Here is a 20,701-nt window from a genome sequence, read left to right as displayed (position 1 = left end):
GTTGAAGTAAACACCAACGTGGCCTTTCGGCCTCGGACACTTGGCGGGGATTTTCAAATGGCCATGCAGGCAGGATTCACGACCCTTTCAGGCTGCATCCGGCCCCTGGGCCGTAGTTTGCCAACCCCTGCTCTATTTGGACCCATGCAGCGTTCTTCCCATTCCAGCTTCCTAATACTGCCTTTTTGGGAAATAGCCATTTCTCTCCTCCATCCTCCCCAGCTTCTTTCAGAAAGGAAGGTGTGGCACCAAGCAGTATTTGTGACAGATGCTAGTTTAGCAGCTTTGAGAGAGATTAAAGGATTTCTTTCAAAAGGCTGCCTGTAATTAACAGCCACTCAGGACGCATTGCTGCTGCCAACTCTCTGAAGGAACAGGATGCAGAAAGGCAAAGCACCAAGACAGGCCAGGTTCAAATGGAGAGGTGGTAAAGTGCAAATTGAACCAAATTTCCCCTCCGTTCCCAGCAGGGTGGGGAAGAGGGCATTTCCGCCTCTTCAAGCAGTCCTTTTCAGTGGCGGATACTGAAAGTTCTAATCCTGTATCTAGTAGGGATGGGGAACCTCTTTCAACACAAAGGCTACATTGCCTTCTGGGCAACCTTTTGAGAGTCAAATGCCAGAGATGTGCAAAAGTGGGTGGGGCAACAAATATAATTTTTACCTTTGAACAGAAGGCTAGTTTCGGTACACTCACACACCCCAATACATCTATGAGCAAAACTTGCAGACAACGCCTAATGAGATGCAGTTCTCGGTTTCAAATGCTAGGAGAAAGAAAGGCAATTGCTATTGAAGTGAATGAGGTACTTGGATGCACAAGAGCTGTGTGCAGTGAACTGCATATCGAAGGCACTGAACTGAGACATGAAGATGTAGATGATGCACCCCCCCCCCAGCCCTGCAATGAACCATCGGAGTGAAACAAAGTGATTCAGCCCATTCCAGGACAGAGGAAACTTGCATTTGGTCATTCGTATTTTTGTAAGTTAGAAGGGATCAAACATACATACAACAAAGGCAAGCAGCTTTGGAATGTAACAATTTATTGGGGTTCATCTTTTTAACTCCCCATTTCTGGCATTGATACAATACTCAAGAGCAGCAGAAAGAACAAAATGTACAAGCACACGAGAGTAATTAGCACAACCCCCCGCAAAACCTGGAGCAAGCCACTTTTCTGATGGAAATGCCAATGGGGGGTGGTGATTCAATCACCCACCCCACTATGCTTCCCATCCATCCACTCTAGACAGTTTAGCCAGCTGAGAACTGGATTTTTAAAAGCAACCAAGCAAATGCAAACACTATATTTAAAAATGAATAAGACAAAAATAATAGATAACACTTCATTCATGCACAATTGTTTCATTAAATGCATTTTTTGCCAAAATTAAAAAGTTACCAGATATATATTTAGTTATTGGTTTTTAAAGCCTATTTTATACGCCAAGAGGCAAGAACACAGCAACTTCAGCTCACCCTATGACAAAACTTAGCATAAGGCCTCAACTTTGCAAAAGCCAAATGTGCAGACTTACACTAACCCTCTCAATTGACTGCAGTTTTGTAAGGTTCGAAGCAAGTGCCACCATCGCCTTAGAAAGCCCTTACGTATTAACAAGGTTCACAATGGGATCACACTGACATCAGTAGCATGTCTGGCAAGGTTGAGGCCTGGCACTGGCAAGTGCAAGGGTGAGCGTAAAAGAGGAGCAAACACCAATTCTGAACCTCCTGGAACAAGAGGCTTTTCTCTAAGAGAACTCACAAAGAGAAATGTGGCAGATGAATTGGTTTGAGTATAAAATTGCAGGAATGTGGGGAGGGGGAATAAGCACCAGGAACATCACAAAAGCCATGGTTAGATATATTTACTTTAGGCTGGTGGTAGCAGCCACCATGAAACTAACTGCATCCTTAGAAGTCCCAACTTTCTGCCAGTCCCTTGCCCCCTGTGGCATTCATCTTGGAGAATATCCACCACCTAACTTGCTGCCTAGCTTTTGCATCTGCACAGGTCTCCCACATTCTTTGCATGTCACGCCCTATGAGCAACAGTATTCTCCAGATTAAAACCATAAATTATTCCCAGGTTAAGGGGACATCTTTCTACTACTGATAATGGCCTATGAATACCACAGGGCAATCTTCCACTAATTACATGGGACCCATACAGCAGTCTCTGAAGAATAGTTGAGTTGCTACATTATTTTCTTGCTCCACTGAAAAGCTTGACTGTAAAGAACTAGGAGTTGCTTCCCACATTACTATACATGCAACGTTGGAAAGTTCCTCCATGTCATTCCGGCACCAAAAAAGTAACATACATGTGTTGACTGCATAAGGACTGATACTGAAAGACTCAAGAGTCTCAGCAATACCCTTGTCAGTCTCTGAGTAATAAATATTCCCCACTATGCTATTTAATGACATAGGACAATTCCTACACGTCATTCTTGTGTCTGGGAAAAAACAGTATGGAATGGCTGGTTCTGTGAGAGGCTAGAATAAATGCTAAACATGGTGATCAGGCAAAGAACAATGGAAGAGGATCCCCCATTTAAAATAGCAAAGTACTTCACATTAGAAGCCACAGTATGAGAGTGCTGAACTTTTAAAGCATGTGCTTGCATTTTTTTTAAGTGCTATACAAAATAGGAATGGGTTTTCAGCATATTGGAATTGGGACTTAAATGAATCCAATCAAATGTTAAGCTGCAAAACATACTCATCTGCAAATTATCGTTTTACTGCCCATTGTATAGAAGAAAGTTTTTTCTCCAGATCACTTGCATGCCTTGATTTCCTTCAGTGAAAGCTTCAGACTAACAAGGAATCATCAGCATCCATCTTGGGAATGCTTCTTCCTTGTCAACAGCTATAATGTTGAGAGCCTTACACAGCATCATCCTGTGCTACACAGAAGGAAGAAATATAGTGACAGAAAGGCATACATTTTAATCCCCACTTATTCAGTACTGGCAACGACCAATTTAGTGACCGAAATAATCCCCAGATGTTAGCAAACCAGAGGGACCAACTTGATCCCTGCAGAATCTTTGTATATTGTAGTTGCAGATTGGCAAGTGATCAGCAACCCAAAGAATAAACAATTAAGCATAGTGCAGCCTTCAGGCTGCCTATTACATATATGGCACCCAATAAGGGTTACCAGTGGAGACAGCAAGAGGTGGTATATGAGCCTTTGGCCTAACCCTATCAAGTTATTATGTATTGAAGCTGCTCTGAGACCACATGGCTTTCATCAAGATGTTACTTTTACTTGACATAGCATCAGTAATGGGTCCCTCATGGGAAAGTAGACAGGCTCCGCATACCAGCAATGGACTAGATAGCTCACTTGAATTCTCTACTGCAAGTAGAGATAGGGCTCCCCTATCTTAATGCAGCACAGAAACACAGAAATATAAATTGAGGAAGAGTATAGCCCCTTTCTCCATGGGCAGCCCATTTTACTGCCAAGCTGTGAAGTGAGGAAAGGGCTCCTTTTCTCACCATGCAGCACAGGAAATACAATAAGCTCCCTCTTCCTCACTGCTGATATGTAAACTGAATAGCTGAACAGCATGTGTGGGGGTCTCCCCCACCACACAGCTCAGCTGATTGGAGATTACCACTCAACAGTGGGGAGAAGGGGGCCTGGAGAGAGCGAGTGGGGTTTGGATGCCAAGGCTTGGTGGACCAAATATTTCACATTCCAGATTAAGTCTTAATGAAGGCTGAGTGTATTCTGTAGTTCAAGAGATTATGTATCTCCAACAAGATAATCTAAACTTTGCACTCACCCAAGGTTGCTACATGCCTAAGTCATGCAAGGTTAAGTACATCTGCATAGATTTGCTTACTTTGCACCATTTACTCTGCTACTGCTAGTCATTGGGAGGCACAAGCAGAACTATGCTGGGCTGTGAACCCATGCTCAGGCCCCACTCTGGCTTCTTCGCCATGCATTGCTCACACATTTTCAAACTTATATTTGCAGCCATAAGTTAGCTTTTTTTTTGAAAGGATAAAGAATGCAGTTTCTTACGAAGCTGAATTTCAAATCCCTTACAAGATGCTGAATTCCAGAGCCAAAGCTAAATTCTACACTTGAACAATCACAGCCTTGGTCCTATGAACTGTGGCAATGGCACATCCAAATGCACAGATGCATTTCAGTGTCACGCCACCTTTCTGTTTCAAGGAAAATCTTTTGGCTGAGACTGGAGTAAAAGAGAAATGAAATAGATGGCGCAATTAATCGTTCAGGAAAACATGGAACTGACACAAAGGGCATAACAATGACATTGGGAGAAGGTCTTAACTCAGTGTTAAACCACATATTTTGAAAACAATAAGGGGCCCACGTTGAATCTCTAACACCCCTCATTAAAAGGGGCTAGGGAAAAAATCTCTGTCTGAAATGTTTAAGATATTGGAGTGCCACTGCCCATCAACCAACATTGGGTTGGTTGGATCAATAAGAACTAAATGGGACAAAGGTGGCTTCAGATGTTGTTCATATGCCATACATAAGTAACCCTGACACTTCCATCTCAAGAAGACCCAGTGGACCTCTCAAGTAGGGCAGGAGAAACTGCGAGGCAATCAGGGTGTTGCTGTTGCATTAACTGAGAAAGGAAGCCATACATGGAAGAAGAATATTCCAACACCAGGCTCCTCTTTCGTGGCTGTGCAAAAGCTGACTTGAATAAAAGCTAAACATTTTATGGGGAAAATACTAAATACAATTAGGGCTGTTCATAAGTGCTGGGAGCAGCTTTCATAAGAACAGCCTCCTTCAGTACATACTTTGGAAGCCAAGTGGCTTGCAGATCACAGCATTCAGACATTCCTAGTTCTCAGCCTTATGGTCATGCTACTGGCCCATGCTGGCTTTGCATAACACAAAGCACTGTGGTGGGTTAAGTGGAGGATTTTACTTACACACACACACACACACACACACACACACACACTTCAGTAATAAGAAAATAAGATCCCAGCTCTTGCACCACTAGTGGACAGTCAAAAAAGCAGCAAAGCAAGCAACACTGGAGCACAGGATGCACCAGGCAAAACAGTGCAAAGCCTCAAGGGAAGAGGCAAGGGGGGAGGGGGAATAGCAACATGATGGTTCATAACAGAAGGACTCTGAGCACTAAGTGTGAAATCCATTCCAGGCCTATTACATTTCCTTACCAAAGGCCCACTTGGAATCTTATACCTCCTGAGACCAAGGGCCTCTCCTAATTATCTGGCATGGGGGGGGGGGATGCCTTTTCCTGATTTTCTCCTCCATCTCAGTTACCCAAAATGTTGTTCACTCACACAACTGCAGCTTCCATGGATGGTGGACAAGAAATAATGTTGCAAAGCAACTAAACCTCCCCTAAGCACAAGAGGGGGGGAAATGGGAGCTTATTAACCAGGAAGACTCAGCTCAGATAGCACCCATTTTATAATGGAGGTAGGATTGCAGGTAGTTCTCCGTGGCCAAAATGGGTACTAAGTTATTGAGCAAAGAGGGGAATTCTCCTGAGACGGGAGACACTGTATTTCAGCAGCTCACCAGGAATCACAGGCCCAGAGTATTGTTCTCAGAATTTCCCTATCACTGCCCGTTGCATGCACCCATAGCCTATTGATAACCAATTATCACATATAGGTTAGCACATACAGAGACATGGGACTCAAGTCCCCCTGAGGAAGGATATCACAGTTCAACTGGTTAGTAACAGATGAGAAAGAGATAATAGTGAACAGATAAAAATGAGTTCTCTGCACAATACAGAAAGCTGGACAACCTAGCAGGAAAGATTTAGCTTTCTGGGAGATCTAATACTTTTTCCTAAACCGATTCCAAACTTCCATTCCAACTATGCTTTGCTGCTAACTACAAGAAGTGAACAATTAAGAGCACAGAAGCAAAGGTGTAATTTTGCAAGCAACAGATAAACATGAAAGCTACTTCCACAAAGAAATATACTGCTCAAGTAGCAGGACAGTCTTCCTCCAACAAAAACTGTCACACTTCATCCTTCTTGTCTTAGGGTGTATCCTATAAACACCAGGAGACTATTCCTCTGCTGTCTGAAAATTGATACTGAAGTGGACGACGGGTGGTCTCTTCTACAGATTTTGCATTGGCACTCATGGAAAAAAAGCCAATCTGGACACTTTGGAACAGGAGGGAAAGTGCCAGCCTATTCTCCACCAGTCAGTGCCACATAAATTCTGGGGACAATCTTCACATCCAACCAACACTCCCCCTTTTAATGGAATCTCCCCTTCCATGATGTCTCTTTTGCTAAAATCTTGATCACATACTTGCTCCTTTCACCTTGCTTTCCCTCAGGGCTCAGAATGAAAGCAATCACTGCAACCCAAGCTGCCATCATTAGTTTGGTGTTTGCTATCCTCACGAAGGTCCTAATCACTTTTTCCTCACATATCAAGGCTGTTACCCACTTGAGAACATCTTGGTAAAATGTACCTGGAAGATGTAAAGTGAATTAGATTAATTAGAAGGAATTCTTTGTTATGAAACCCAGTATACATTGAGGTTGACCTATTATGAGGAAAGTTTTGCCAGCTTCTAATAGTTTGTTTGGTTCACAGCTAAAACACATATTTCCTGCTTGCCTGGTATCTTAGATACTTTTACTTACTGAACAACCACAAAGCAGCAACATGTCCCACTTCATCAAATAGCTCTCACCTCAGTAGGTCACATTGATGCCTAAACTGTTCATCTGCAAGTGGATAACATGCCACATAGCCCTTCTGACAAAGCTTTGCCAGAACCAGGCTGAACTCTGGATCAATCATATCCAGAAAGGAAGGAAAGATGGGAGGCATTCTTCCTCCCTTCGCCCCAAGTAAAAGAAAGTAGAGGGAAGAGAAAATAGGTTTTTATGGACTTGCTTTCTCAACTCAGACACTGTTACTTTTTGCTCTTCCCTTGCCCAATTTGAATGGCCTGAACACCACCCTCCCTACCACACACAAATACTAAAAATACTCTTTTCTTTAAGGACCAGCTAAAATCACTACAGTTTGTGCAATCACTGCATTTAATATTTTTAAATTCTCTATCCTTCTGTCTGTAAAAATCTCATTACCTTTAAAAAAACCTTTTTTCTTTTCTTTTTTTGCAAAACTAGTTTCTTTCTCCCTCCCCTCCCCCCATTCAAACTCTCCTCTCTAAGAACAAGAAGTACAACAAACATGGCACAGACGCAAAAGAATACAGGATGTATCCTATCCTCTATTACATTAAAATTCACAATGATTCAAGGCAAAAAGACAGCCCAAATCATGAAGCCGTTAACAGTAGCCCTCTGTCACCATCTGGTGGCTAGAATGTGTCAGGTACAAGGTTTGCCACTTAACAGGAAAGATGAACACAATCTGCTTTTGGAGGTTGTGCGCCAAATACTGTAAAAGGGAAAATTTCAAGGCAAAACCAAGCAACCCTACATTCCAGCATTACATGCATCTGACTCTCCCCCTTCAAGAGTGATAGAGATGGAGGGGGAATGTTCAAGCAAATGAGCTACCAGGTTGGTAAAATCTTAGCAGCATAGAACTCCCTAGGGATGTTGGTTAGGAGCTGTGGCTGCTAATGCCAAAGTGGTCAAAATGCTAGCCAAAACAGAAGGCTTATCTTTGCATCAGAGCGACTCCTGGTACTGCACAAGTGGAGTGACTCATGCATCTGTGGGCTACTTACCGCAATCCATATCCCTAGCCTCTGATCCCAACAAGAGTCATCATACTGCATGGAGATGGAGAAGATACCACCGATGCAGTCAACTAAACCCTGCTCCATCCAATTGGTTTCACAATCACCTATCTGCCAAGGCTTTGCTTGTCACCTGCCTCCTCAAGGGAATGGCCTTTAAAGTACTTCCAGTGATGTAGTTTTAGAGCATCAGTAGTAACTCAACCAGCTCAACTCAACTATGAGACAGACAGGGACTGCTAATCCCTTTGATGGCCACCATCTTGGAAAGAGGATTAGACAAATCTATGGAGGATAAGGCTATCAGTGGTGACTATCCATGATGACTGTGTTCTCCCTCCACTGTCAGAGGCAGTATGCCTCTGAATGGCAATTGCTGGGAATCACAAGCGGGAGGAGAGCTGCTGTGCTCTGGTCCTGCTTTCACACTTCTCAAAGGCATCAACTGGCCTGATCCAACAGGCTCTTATGTTCTTAATCCCAGTCCAATGGCTGCTGTTCTAAGTAGACTAGAGGAATCAGCATGGTACCACCTCATCAGCCATCACTGCACCAAAATTATGGTGCTGGATGCATCCCGTGTGTTGGCACAACAGTAGCTGGTATCTGTATTCAGGAAACAGAAGCTTGTGACATGAGTGCCAGGCGGCATCCCACTTTCATACTAAAGCTACTTCACATCTTATCAGAGAGATTAATTCCCATTTGTTTATCAAGTGCCACACTCACTAATCTGTGGAGAAAGTAGACATCTGAAGACACACTTTCAACACAGCCCCAGGAACCAATACGGTGTAGACGTTTGCATGTTGCAGTGGATCTGGGAGACCAGGGTTCAAATTACCACTCAATCATGAAGCTCACTAGGTGAGCTTGGACCAGTCACTATCTCTCAGTCTAACCTACCTCACAGGGTCATTGTGAAGACGAGAGGGAGAACCACAAGTGCCATGTTGGGATCACAGACTAGGGATGTGGGATGCAGGAAGTAGTGGGATATAAATGTAATTCTAATAATAATAGCTAAATTCACCCTCTGGGCAAGGGTTTATTCCACTGCCTTCAAACAGGTGTGTCCCCTCATCCCACTGCTTTGAGAGTCATGAAGGAGAAATTAAAAACTGTGTTTAACATATCATGCAAATCTGCTCTCCCACCAGACCATTTCTAGTCTGGGACCTTTTTTTTCTGGAACAAATTCCAAAGCTATTGTTGATCCCCACCCTCCTTTCACTACTGACAAGTTGTTTGGGGGGGGGGGAGCCAACCTGATGCCATTGGAGGTACCATACATGAAATCAGTCAGCTTCTAACAGACAACAGCTTCCAACACCTCCAAGTAAGGTGAATGTCCTACTCTTTTGAAACACAGAGAAACCAAAGTGACAAGAGACTCTAGGGAAGGGGGGGAGGAATCTGCCAAGAACACGTGTTAAAATATTTGAAGAGTTTCCTATTAAAATTCCCTTTTATATTGTCCATTTACTTTTTTCAAATATTAGACAAACTTCAAAACCATACACCACACAAACATACCAAGCAATCTCAAAACACGATTGACTAGTATGCACCCCCACCCAGTATAATAGTTCCTCTCTTGCAGCTTCATAAAATATTTCATTTTTTTTTTCTCCTTTAAAGTCTTCTCTTTAATACAAGTCTCCCTGCTCCATCTCCCATTATACATCTCTACCCCACAACCCAACCCACCCACCTTTGAAGCTACAGCCATTAAAATAAACTCCCATAAAAAAACCCTCCACACTTCCTTTGAGGCAAAGCAATGATACAGCCTGTCTCACTGAACTCATGAAAAACAACAAACAGCTATTTCAAAGCATGCGCCTGTGGAATTACAAGAAGCCTTAGACTTACACATTAGTGGAAGGAGTGTGGAGGAACTTAAGCCTGCACACCATGTAGATTTCACTTGTTTTGAAATAATTTTAAAAGACACAAAAGGTGTTATATGATAGGATAAAGGAAAACCAACATTTTGAATATGTCTTAGGTACTGACAATCACACTGTCACAGACAATCACACTGTTTAACATTATACAATTTGCTTATGGTAGGCATCTCTATATATAGACACTTATATTTAAGATTATTAATAAGGTATCACCACACACCATCTCTCAATCCTGTACTTGGCAAAGTCCAGGCTTCTTTTTAAACACAGATATAGCCAAGTGGAACTTTGCAAAGTCAATGAGGAAAAGGTGAGACAGCTTAAAAAGGTCTGAAGTACTTCCTGATGTGAGATACCGATGAGCTAAAATGCCACAATTTTTGTAGCACCAGTCTTTACATGTATTGATAAATAATTAACTCAATGTAAAACTGAACAAAACAACTAAGCAAGCCCTTGAAAAAAAGAAAGTTCACACAGGAATACAGGGAAGAGAGATGCCATTAAGAACTGAATGCAGTTATTTCAGTGACAGCATAGCATGCAGACAAGCCCTTGAGAAATATTACTACCTCACACACACACACCCCTTCCCCCCAAAAAACAATGTAACGAAGATTACAAATAGTATGACAGGCAACACTTGCACGCACACATGCCACTGGTAACAAAACAGAGGCACCCAGGAGGGGAAAGAGAAACTTGCAACAGGGCTAGAACACAAGATGGCAGAAGAAACACAGAGCAGAACTTTGCAGAAATTGTTTTACTTCTGCAGTGAACCTTGGACACAAATATATGAGCTCATGGTTATTAACCCATTATGCGGGATGGTGAGGAGATAGCAAAAGAAGCCACATTTTTACCTCCTTCCAAGACAGGCTGTAAAGGTTTCAGTCAGAATGAATTCATGAAAAACAGCATGTTGTTGGCAGGTGGACGGGAGGGAGAGGCGAACACACACTGCACATGCACTCCACACACACACACACACACACACAAAGATCCAAGAGACACACAGTAAGATTTTACAATAGGTTCTTAGCACCTTTGGTTGGCAACTGTAGAGGCAGTTTGAGATCCTAGGAATTGTAGATGCGAATGTTCTTCCATCTCACTCACCTAGAGAGAGATGCAGATGGGGAAATGTGCAACAAGCAGGCCCTCCTCCTACCCACCTCACTGGAAGGATGATGGAGTTAAGTCAATAAGAACAGGGCTCACTCTCACTGCACAACTCTTCCATCCCTCCTACATTGGAAGATGGATGTGTGGCTCCTCTCCTTTTCATCGTAGCAGGTTTCAGGAAGGGGACACACATGCCTCAGACTTTAAGAAGAGGAAGGAGCAGGGCACAAGACTGACAACTTAAGAAGGCTGAAGAAACTCTAGTTTGGCCCGCCACAAAAAAAATGTGCAGGGTGTCTTAAAACCAGGACTGAGAAATGGTTCAAGACAGATGGAAGTGATAGAATGTGCCCAGGCTGACTCCAACAATTACCAAGTTAGCACTTTTGGCATATGCAAGGAGGAAGAGTGCCCAGCAGCAGAATGAAAATTTAGGGCACATAAGTTTCCCCAGATGTTCTGTAGCAGCCCCCACCTAATCATAGTGATCTACTCTCCAACCTCCCTTCCCCTTAAAAAGCTGCTTCTTCCTAGGGTATAGTCAATACAATCTCACCAAGGCTACAGATATAAGAGCAAGGTGACGGGTACAGAGGTGTAGAGAGTTGGAAAACAGGAATGCAGACTCTGCCTGTGTTGACCAAAGGATCTCTGTTTCATTAAAGAGGATGGAAAAGCAAATCCTTCCCCTCTTAAAGATACGAACCCATTCACCCAAGTTCTTATTCACCAGGTCCAAATCAGCGCAACATAACCCTTGAAGACAAAAGGGAAACTCATGCCCCACCATAACCCCTAGCAGCTGTGACATTTGGAAACTTCAAACACATCCATTCCCATTCCTCTACTACCGTCTTAATTTCCAAGCAAAGAGAGAAAGAATGGATAAGGAGGAGAGAGAAGAAAACAGGCATTCACACCATGCATGATCTTGCAGTAGAGCCTCCCTGTCCCTTCCCCCTCCCCCCAACTGCGCTGAAGGAAGAAGGCAGCCTCTCATTTGCTGCCTCCACCACCACCTCCAGCTGCTGCCACCTTTTCGAAATCCTCTGCATTGCAGAATTCCTTGATGGTGACCGTCAGAAGGTTGCTGGTGACATCAGTGACCACCACATTAGAGCAGGGAGACATTTCAGGGCGCCAATCCCCAGCCTCCTGCTCTGGGTCAGAAGAGGATGGAGATGATGGCATCTGACCCCCTCCTCCGGAAGGAGAACGCTTGCTGGTGGCTGCTGATTCTGGTGGAATTGATAGATCAAGGACTTCTGATTCACGCCAGTCAGGAATGGCTGGGCTTAGTGTCTCAGGAAGCAGCTTTGGTGGGGAATCATCTGGATCCGATGAGGAGTGTGGAGCTGGTGAGGGGCAGTCAGAGGAGCTGGAACTGCGGGCATCATAGGCAGAAGAGCCCATGAGCCCACAAGAGGCACCCTGGGAGCCTCCTGCCTCGGTCTTCCCCTCCAAGGATGGGACTGGAGTGGACGGCTTGTTGTACAGCGGGAAGTTTCCAAACTTCATGTGGCGGATCTGGTTACGAAGCATGCTCTCGCTGAATTTCTTGCTCTTGCCAATGACACGGTTCCGTGAAGGTATCTTGGATCGAGCCAAACTTCCTCCCCTGCTTCCCACTTTCCCATCTTTATCAATAACCTTCAGGTTGAGAATAATGCGACTGCGCTTGGGCTCACGTGGCTTCACCTTGCGGTTGATGATGCGGACGGTTTCTGAAAAGGGAGAGACAGGAGGGCGGATGCCAGTGCCCCCACCAACTCCACTATTCTGGGGGTCTGGGCGGGGCAAAGGGCGCCGAGACATACGGTGACATCGCCGGATGTCCTTCTTCAGTCGGTGCACTGCAGCACTGGAGTGGAGTTTGGGAGAGGATGTGCTAGAACTAGGCTTGACAGAAAAATGTACATCCCCAATGTGTAGGGCCTCCGCCTGGGCCCGAGCCTGCAGTGGAAAAAATGGAGTTAGATGGGAATAAATCACATTCTGCATACTAAACTGCAGGCACCTGACATCTTAAGGATATGAAGCCTAACTGGAGGAAGTGGAGGCTGAGCTCTGCAGAGGCCTGGATTTCAAACTTAACATGTTCCCAATCCAAAATGAATCCATCTGACCAAGCATAAATCACCCTAACAGTGGAAACCATGAAATCCATTTCCATACATTTTCACCCTGGGTTTTGAATTACAGTTTGGGATACTGGGATTGTTCAAGACTTAAAGAACATTAGGAGATGCTGTTCAAAGAACATTTGTTAGTTATTACTAAGGCTATTCATTTAGCAGACTGCAGCACAGCACAAGTTAAAATCTACCAAAACTTCACGTGTAACAGGAGAGTTTGCAAAGTAAGCATTTAAAAGAAAGGCATATTTTTTCCTGTAATATGTACAAACAATGTATTGAGGTGACTTGCAGCCAGATCATTACACTCACCACTTCTTAGAAGTAAAGCTAACTAGGATAACATCAGGTCTCCCACGAAAATGAACAATAAATGCAATTAATTCCATTTGGAAAAGGTTTATTCAATCCTGCTTTAGGTCATACAAAAGCTTTCCCACTCCGTGCAACAAAACAGAAATCCATTTGAAAATTATCAGGGTTTGACTAAACCATAAGTAAACGAAGCAAAATTTAAGAAAGGATATTATGCTATTAACATGCAGATTAAACCTTTAAATATACAATATTAGGACATACAGACTATTGGCTGGGAATATAGGACTGCCTTCTTCCATCTTCAGCTGGTATGTTAGGCTACAGCTATTCCTGGACAGGCATAACTTGGTTACAGTGATGCCTTGGTAACCTCTAAACTGGACTACTGCAATGTGCTCTCTGAGGATTTTCCCTTGAAGTTGGTTCAGAAATTACAACTAATGCAGCTAAACTGAGTCATGGACCTTATTTGAGGAATTTAAGTGCAGTTTCCCCAAAGTTCCTCTATTAAGATACAACTATAGCTTCCAGCATTAGAGTGAGCTGAGATATTCCTGGTCAAATCTCATCCCATCCATGAAATCAGTACTCTTGGGTCACCTATAAGCCATGACGATGATACTGATCTATGTTCAAAGTCATTATGAGGATTACGAAATTAATATCCCTTCTGCCCTTGTAATAAAGGATAATAATACCCTGCCCATCTGACTGAGTTTTCCCAGCCACTCTGGGAAGCTTCTAACAAAATATTAAAATACAATAGTGCGTCAAACATTAAAAGCTTCCTTAAACAGGGCTGCCTTCAGATGTCTTCTAAAAGTCTGGTAGTTGTTTATTTCCTTGACAGCTGATGGGAGGGCGTTCCACAGGCCGGGTGCCACTACCGAGAAGGCCCTCTGCCTGGTTCCCTGTAACTTGGTTTCTCGCAGCGAGGGAACCACCAGAAGGCCCTCGGTGCTGGACCTCAGCATCTGGGAATAATGATGGGGGGTGGAGACGCTACTTCAATTTAGTTTTAGATTACACTGTTGAATTTGATTTAGTTTACTATAAAAGGTCCCCTCCCTTTTAGAAAACTAACATCCCATTGTGTGATGCTTACAACTAGATATTTATTGTAGACCAGATGACTCAAGTCATTCAATGTGCTAACAAAAATAGCTAACTTCTGTATTCAAATACCATCAGACTAACCAAATGTATCTATCGCCCACCCGCTTAGTTCAATTAGCTTTTCCCACCATCTGGTGCCTGCAACAAGAATTGCAGGTGAATGCTTCTGTTCCTTCCCATTTTCTTCCTACTTACTTTCCACACAGATATATAAGCACCAAAGACTCTGGTTATGCAGCAGCTCCAAAAGTAATAATAATAAACTGGGAATAGAAAGGAAGGGGATAATAGAGAGATGCTATCATAGGAGAGACAACTGAATGTAAAAGGAGTAGGAAGCGGGGATGAAAGAAATTGGCAGGGGGTGGGGTGGGCAGAGGTACAAGATAGGTGTGAAAGGAAAATGGGAGAATAAATTACAAGAGATGAGTAAAAAATACTCTGAGTGGCACGAGGGGGAGGGAAGGGGGAAATATACAAGAAGCTTTCTCTACTTAGAGCCTCTGGATCAGCAAATTCTACCTAAAAGGGGAAGGCTGAGTCACAACACCTTCAGAGCCAATGCCTATACTTCACTTGAGACAACATGCAAAAAGTACAGTGTTACCATTCAGCTAGTTTAAATGCATGCAAAATAAACAGCGTTCCTTCATTGCAATAATTGCTGATAACGCAATCACCTTGCCATACATATTGTGCTTTCTTTCCAGTGCTGAGGAGTAACTCTCTAGTCAACCAGCAAGATAAGTTGGCATAGCAGAGATCATCATCAGAATCTCATAATTATATTAGTTTCCACCTCCCATGCACCTATAGCGCTGTACTAATTTTCTAAATAACCTCTCCCTCTTCTAGTGTTTAATATTGCAAATCCGTACTACAGTACTAGCAACGTACTTAATAAATGTCCACACCTTTAAGCCCCACAAAATGATAAAGACATTGGAAGTGGAGACACAAGAATATAAAAGCAGTTCATCTATATTTCTTTGATCAGGAAACCCAGTTTTGGGAAATGAATGTAATTTTGTAATATTGGGTAGTTAAACAATGCACTAAGAAGTAGTCAGACTTCAGACGTGTACATTTGTGCTTTTTGCTGCATTTTAAAAGCGTTTTTCCAACCAAATTCACATATCAGTGCATTCAAATTACTGCAATACAAAGTTAACATGTTTCTTTTCAATGATGACTTGTGTGAAGTACTTTGCCACACAGAGCATAAACTATGGTTATGATACTACATGACGTAGTAATGGCTGCCAACTTGGACGGGCTTTAAGAAGTGTTTAGACAAATTCATGGAGGATAAAACTATCAATAGCTACTAGTCATGAAGGCTGTCTACTACCTCCAGCATCAGAGGTGATATGCCTATGAATACCAGTCACTGAGGAACAACAGCAGGAGAGCATGATTATATTCAAGTCCTGTTTGTGGGCTCCCCAAAAGCATTTGATTGACCACTGCTAAAAGAGGATGCAGCATGGCTCTTATGCTCTAATGTCTGTTTCCATATATTCATGAATTGCTTATACTTCTGGTTTTTTAAAAAATCCCCCTTAAGCAGAAACTGGATTCTTTTGTTTATACCTTGCCAGGAGTTCTATTTTAAATATTTGTGTCTTTAGGGGAATACCACTCAGTGCTATACTTAATTTATTCTATTGATTACTCATAGTTCAGCTTCCACTTCTGCAAACCTACATAAACAGAAAATATTGGCACATTAGCTGTATAGGTAGGAGTTTTTGTCTTTTGTTAGAAATCATTCAACCCTTCCTTCTCAGACATCCCGTTTTGCTGACCAAACCTTCTGCACACCCTGGAAGTGAAATTTGCTATCAATTCAGAAAATAAACTCAGGAGCAGTGATGAACATGGGAAGCTGCCTTATACTGATCGAACTCAGAATGATTGATACTGACTGGCAGTGGCTGTCTAGAGTTTCAAGGCAGAAGTCTCTGCCAGCCCTATGTGGAGATGCTGGGGGCTGAGCCTGGGACATTTTGCAACCAAAGCATGTGCTCTTAGCACTGGGCAGATGGCAATAGTAGGCAGGATTATCTTCTGTCCAGGTTCCATCATTGGAGACAGGGATATTGCCTCTACCCTCACCTGACTCTAGTGTATGCAAAATTCCACAGCTACCCAAACAGTACTGAATTACAACTTTCAGGATCTTCCCCCGCCCCTATTCCACAAAGCTGTGTCCAGAACTTGAGTAGGAGTTGCTTACTAGAACTCAAAGACTTACTGCTACAAGGCATATTTTCCATGAACTATAACAAACAAACTCGGATAAAATTAGTCCTCAGCCACACAGCCCAATGGCCAACTGAAAGAGATTGTGTTCTACCTGGCCCGCCCAGCGCTTACCCCTTCTCACAGAAGGTTAACCCAATTTTCTAGCAGCTATATACTCACGAAAAGCCAGTAAAATGTACATAACTGCAAGCATTTTCTTGCATGCTTTTAAATCAGTAACTTCTCATGAACATAGTATAAAGCACCTGATGTACTGACCCAAGGTAATATATAAAGGGATGTTTTTATCCATTCTGAGAGTAAAAGAAGTCGTGCAGACCACTCTACTCATGCGGTTAAAATTCTCCCTTTATGTATTACTTTGAGTCAGTAAATTTCTAAATGATTGTTTATACTGTGTAGCAACTGTGTTCAAGTTGCTAGAATCATCAGTTTCTGCTCTGGGAGTTTCAAACATCTTGTAACTACATGAGCAAAGCTCTCCTCACCTGATTCCCCCTGGCTGAGAATAAAAGAAATGGCACTGAGGGAGATAATGAGGGTTCCAAAATTTTAACTTAAATAAATTATAGAAGATTAAAAGCAAAACTGATTTTTAAGTGTACAGAGAAAGAACTACTTGTCAAAGAATGCAGCCCCTCCCCCCATTTCTCTGTAGACCACAAGCTACATCCTGCAAACTGTGACTGGGAAATTCCCTAGAGAACTAAGAATCCATTACTTGCTACTGACCGTCTAATTTATTCCTACTAGCTTACATCTACCCACCTTCATGTTTACAATTTATACGATGACCCAGCAACACATTCTTTGCAAGCCAGAGAGTTGCTCAGTACAAAGCAGGTCATACATAAGTTAACACATTATAGCATGACAAAGTGGCCCTGTACTTACACAAGGCCAAGCTGATATGAATACAATATTTTCGTTTCCATTATCCCAGAGCACCTGAATACTATCTTGGAAAGCATTTGAAGTGGTTGTTGTTACTGTTGTATCACCATCAATTCAAATGCATTCCAAGATAGTGTTCAGGTACTCTAGGAGAATGTAATAGAGCTGGGTCCAAATTTGCCTCAAGTGTTTCATACTACACAAAGGACGTACATGCCGCAAACCTGGAAATAAGCGTTCCAATTTGCGAACATTTTTTGGAAGCTGAACGTCTGTTTTGGCTGTCAGCAATTTTTCAGGGGCCAATGAGAAGCCGCACCTTGGTTTGTAAACGTTTTGGGAATCGAACGGACTTCGCGAACAGATTCCATTTGACAACCAAGGTACAACTGTACTCTTGCTGCCATTTTGGTGTCTTTTTTGTTTTCCTGGGCATTTGGGTACCACCAATGATTTGACACATGGTTAAATCTATGTTTAAAATAAGGTTTATGTGATTTTATAATTGCATTTTTTACTTTGGTTGTAAATTGCTTTAGGACATTTAGTGGGAAGCAATGTATAAATTTAATAAATTGAAACCACTGCCTGGGAAAATGAGTGGACCCTCACAAATATATTAAATTAGTCATCCTTAGCTTAATATAGCAGTGGGGAACTTGCAACCCTTCAGATATTGTTGAATTACAACTGTCATTAATTCTGACCATTGGCCATGCTAGTTATTATGGAGCTCAGGATTTTCTGAATCATTTACATCTGCAAATAAGCTATCCAGTTAGTTTCCAGATCAAATCAATTATCAGACCACCTATGTCATCAGAAGTCAAACACTAGACAAAGTCATCTTTATAAGTCCTGAATGAATATTTAGGAATTTGCTGAGAAGAGTGGTAAAATTTACACAACCAAGGTTTTCTTAGTCCTGACAAAGTGCAAATATCCACTTCGGGTGTTAAAATCTTTATTCTCCATGATGGATCATCCTTTTCCAAACTGGTTTATACTGGTTTAAATGCCAACTCTGCAAACCCTCCTCAGCATTTGAGGTTCAGATTTCTACCCATGCTTCCAAAATTCACATCAGTAAGAGCTTCTACTTTAAATGAGCTGAAAGCAGCATTAGTGAGAAACGGAACCCCAGCCCACTCTGCCTCTCATATAGTAAGCACTGCCTCAGCAAGACTGGGAGGAAGTTTAAACTCTGATATACTGATATACACATACACTTTTCTCACTTTTTACAGACAAGAAACCTCAAAGCAGGTTTTAGTGCTGCAATCACAATAGCCTTAAACAAATGATATTTTGGACTGTCTGGTCCAGAAAGTTCCTGGGCACTTTAGCATTTCCAAAGTTTAATTATTTTCTTTCAATAAGATTTTAAAAACTACTGGTTTACATTGCCCCCTCTTCAAAGTTCTGAGAAAACACTAAACAACAAAGTCCATGAAAAAGGGTGGCAAAGCACTGGCCCATTTTTAGACAGCAAGAAGTCACGAGGCCAAAAGGCCAACTTACATACACTTTAAGCAATCACTTTCAGTCAAAATGAAGATGGAAAGAGATCAAGAGCATATTTGTAGCTTTCCAATAATTTATGGTGTCCCTGGACACATGCTGCAAAATAACATGTGAAGCTTTAATTTCTAACTACTTCCTTTCCCCAGCTGACTCTGTTTTTTGTTTTATTTTTGTTAAGAGTTTTTAGTGGGCAGTTAACCATACTGAAGTTATCAGATCCCAGAACCTTGAACTGGTTCAATTAGAGCCAAGTTATTAAAGTGAGAGTTACCTTCAGCAGAAAAGTTTTGGGCTTGGGTCCTCTCTTCTTAGGTCCGTACAGCTCACGCTCACGTTCCCTTTGTGGGGGAGAAATTAAACGCTTTTTTAAAAAAAAGTCAAACCTCTCCATTCTGCAAACAAAACAAGTGATAACTCCTAACTCTTCCTCTACTGTCCAGAATCAATCTCAAACTCACTTTTGCTCAAAGGCTGCAATTAGACGGGAATCCAAGATGTTCTCTTCAGGTTCCCAAGTGCTGTACCTGCAGAAGTGCAGATGGACACAGTTACAGGCACATGCAAAGGAATGAAGGGGGGGGGGGGAGAGAGAAATATTAGCACATGCTGAGGAGTTCTTGGTGGGTGGGGAGGCGAAAAGGATAAAGCAACCCTACAGGCACTCTGTGTGCGTGCACGCGCACGCGCGTGCCTTGTGCGCACCCAGGGAAGGGACACATAATATTAGCCCAGCGAGAGGCCCACAGGAGGCGGGAACGGGGCTTCTTCACGCAGACAAGACACAGAGAGGCGCTAGGGGGGAACTCACTTGATGGCCCAGCCTTTCCATTTCACCAGGTATTCGATGCGTCCCTGCAAAATACGGAGGGGGGGGTTGGCAGAGGGGAGGGGGGTAAAATGGGGGGGCGGTGGGGAAGAGGAGAAACGGGAAGCGCAGGTTAAAGAGATGGCAACGGCAGAAACACCCCCTCCTAAAAAAAGCCGAGCCCCGGTCTGGGGCCTCGCTGGCCCGCCGCTTACCTTTCGGATCCGTCGCTTGATGATGGATTCGGCCGCGAACACCCGCTCGCCCACTGCAGACAGCTCCATTTTTGTTTATTTCTTATTTATTTCTCTCTCTTTTGCTCAGCCCTCAGCAGCAGCAGCACCCACAGCCCATAATAATCCCGCCCGCTCCCTCGCCTTCCTTCCCTCCCTCCCTCCTCAGTGTGTAACTGACTGACTGACTGAGGCGGGCGAGTGAGGGAACGGCTCTGAGGGCTGCTGCTCCCGCGACAGCGGCTCGAGGGGCTGGCTCGCGCCGTGAACTCGCACGCACGCACGTACGCGAGCGAGCGCGCCCCCTCCTCCGAGCGTGCGCACCGTCTTTGCTCGCTCGCGCCGCCACGGGAAAAGGGGGGCCGAGAACGAGGGAGTGAGGGAGAGGGACACGTGACGCGAGTAAAGCCCGCCTTCGGCTTCGCGCGCCCCGTTGCTTAGTTTTCAGGGCTTTGCTGCTTCGTCCCCCGCCTCCCGCCCTCGCCTCCTTCTGAGCGAAGGGAGTAACGTCTGCAGAGCGCAAGCGCGGACCCTTAAAGGGGCCGTGCGGGCAGCTTTTTGAAGAGCGGGAGGGTGGTGGACGTGCGGCAAGCAGAGGCAGGAAAGTACAGCGTG

The 20,701-nt window shown here is 43.5% G+C and overlaps 1 protein-coding gene across 2 annotated transcripts; it reads right to left on the bottom strand.

The window, feature by feature from the left end:
- Window positions 1–4,954: 4,954 nt before the first annotated feature.
- CBX6 (chromobox 6) lies at window positions 4,955–20,500 on the bottom strand. Of its 2 annotated transcripts, none has more exons than XM_083400702.1 (5): window positions 20,069–20,438; window positions 19,857–19,900; window positions 19,507–19,572; window positions 19,320–19,386; window positions 4,955–12,692 (listed from the first exon to the last, which is right to left on the bottom strand). In XM_083400702.1, exons 1-5 carry the CDS (start codon window positions 20,135–20,137, stop codon window positions 11,790–11,792), a joined length of 1,149 nt encoding a protein of 382 aa, XP_083256828.1. In that variant the 5' UTR covers window positions 20,138–20,438; the 3' UTR covers window positions 4,955–11,789. The 2 variants fall into 2 exon arrangements, with proteins under 2 accessions (XP_083256828.1, XP_083256827.1); XM_083400701.1 differs by having other exon boundaries at window positions 9,220–12,746; window positions 20,069–20,500.
- Between the last annotated feature and the right edge of the window lie 201 nt (window positions 20,501–20,701).

The sequence above is a fragment of the Podarcis tiliguerta genome, assembly GCF_965153285.1.
Source record: "Podarcis tiliguerta genome assembly, chromosome: 10".
Lineage (NCBI taxonomy): Eukaryota > Metazoa > Chordata > Lepidosauria > Squamata > Lacertidae > Podarcis > Podarcis tiliguerta.
The sequence above is the reverse complement of the archived record's forward strand: the minus strand, read 5'-3'. Positions and strand labels throughout refer to the sequence as shown.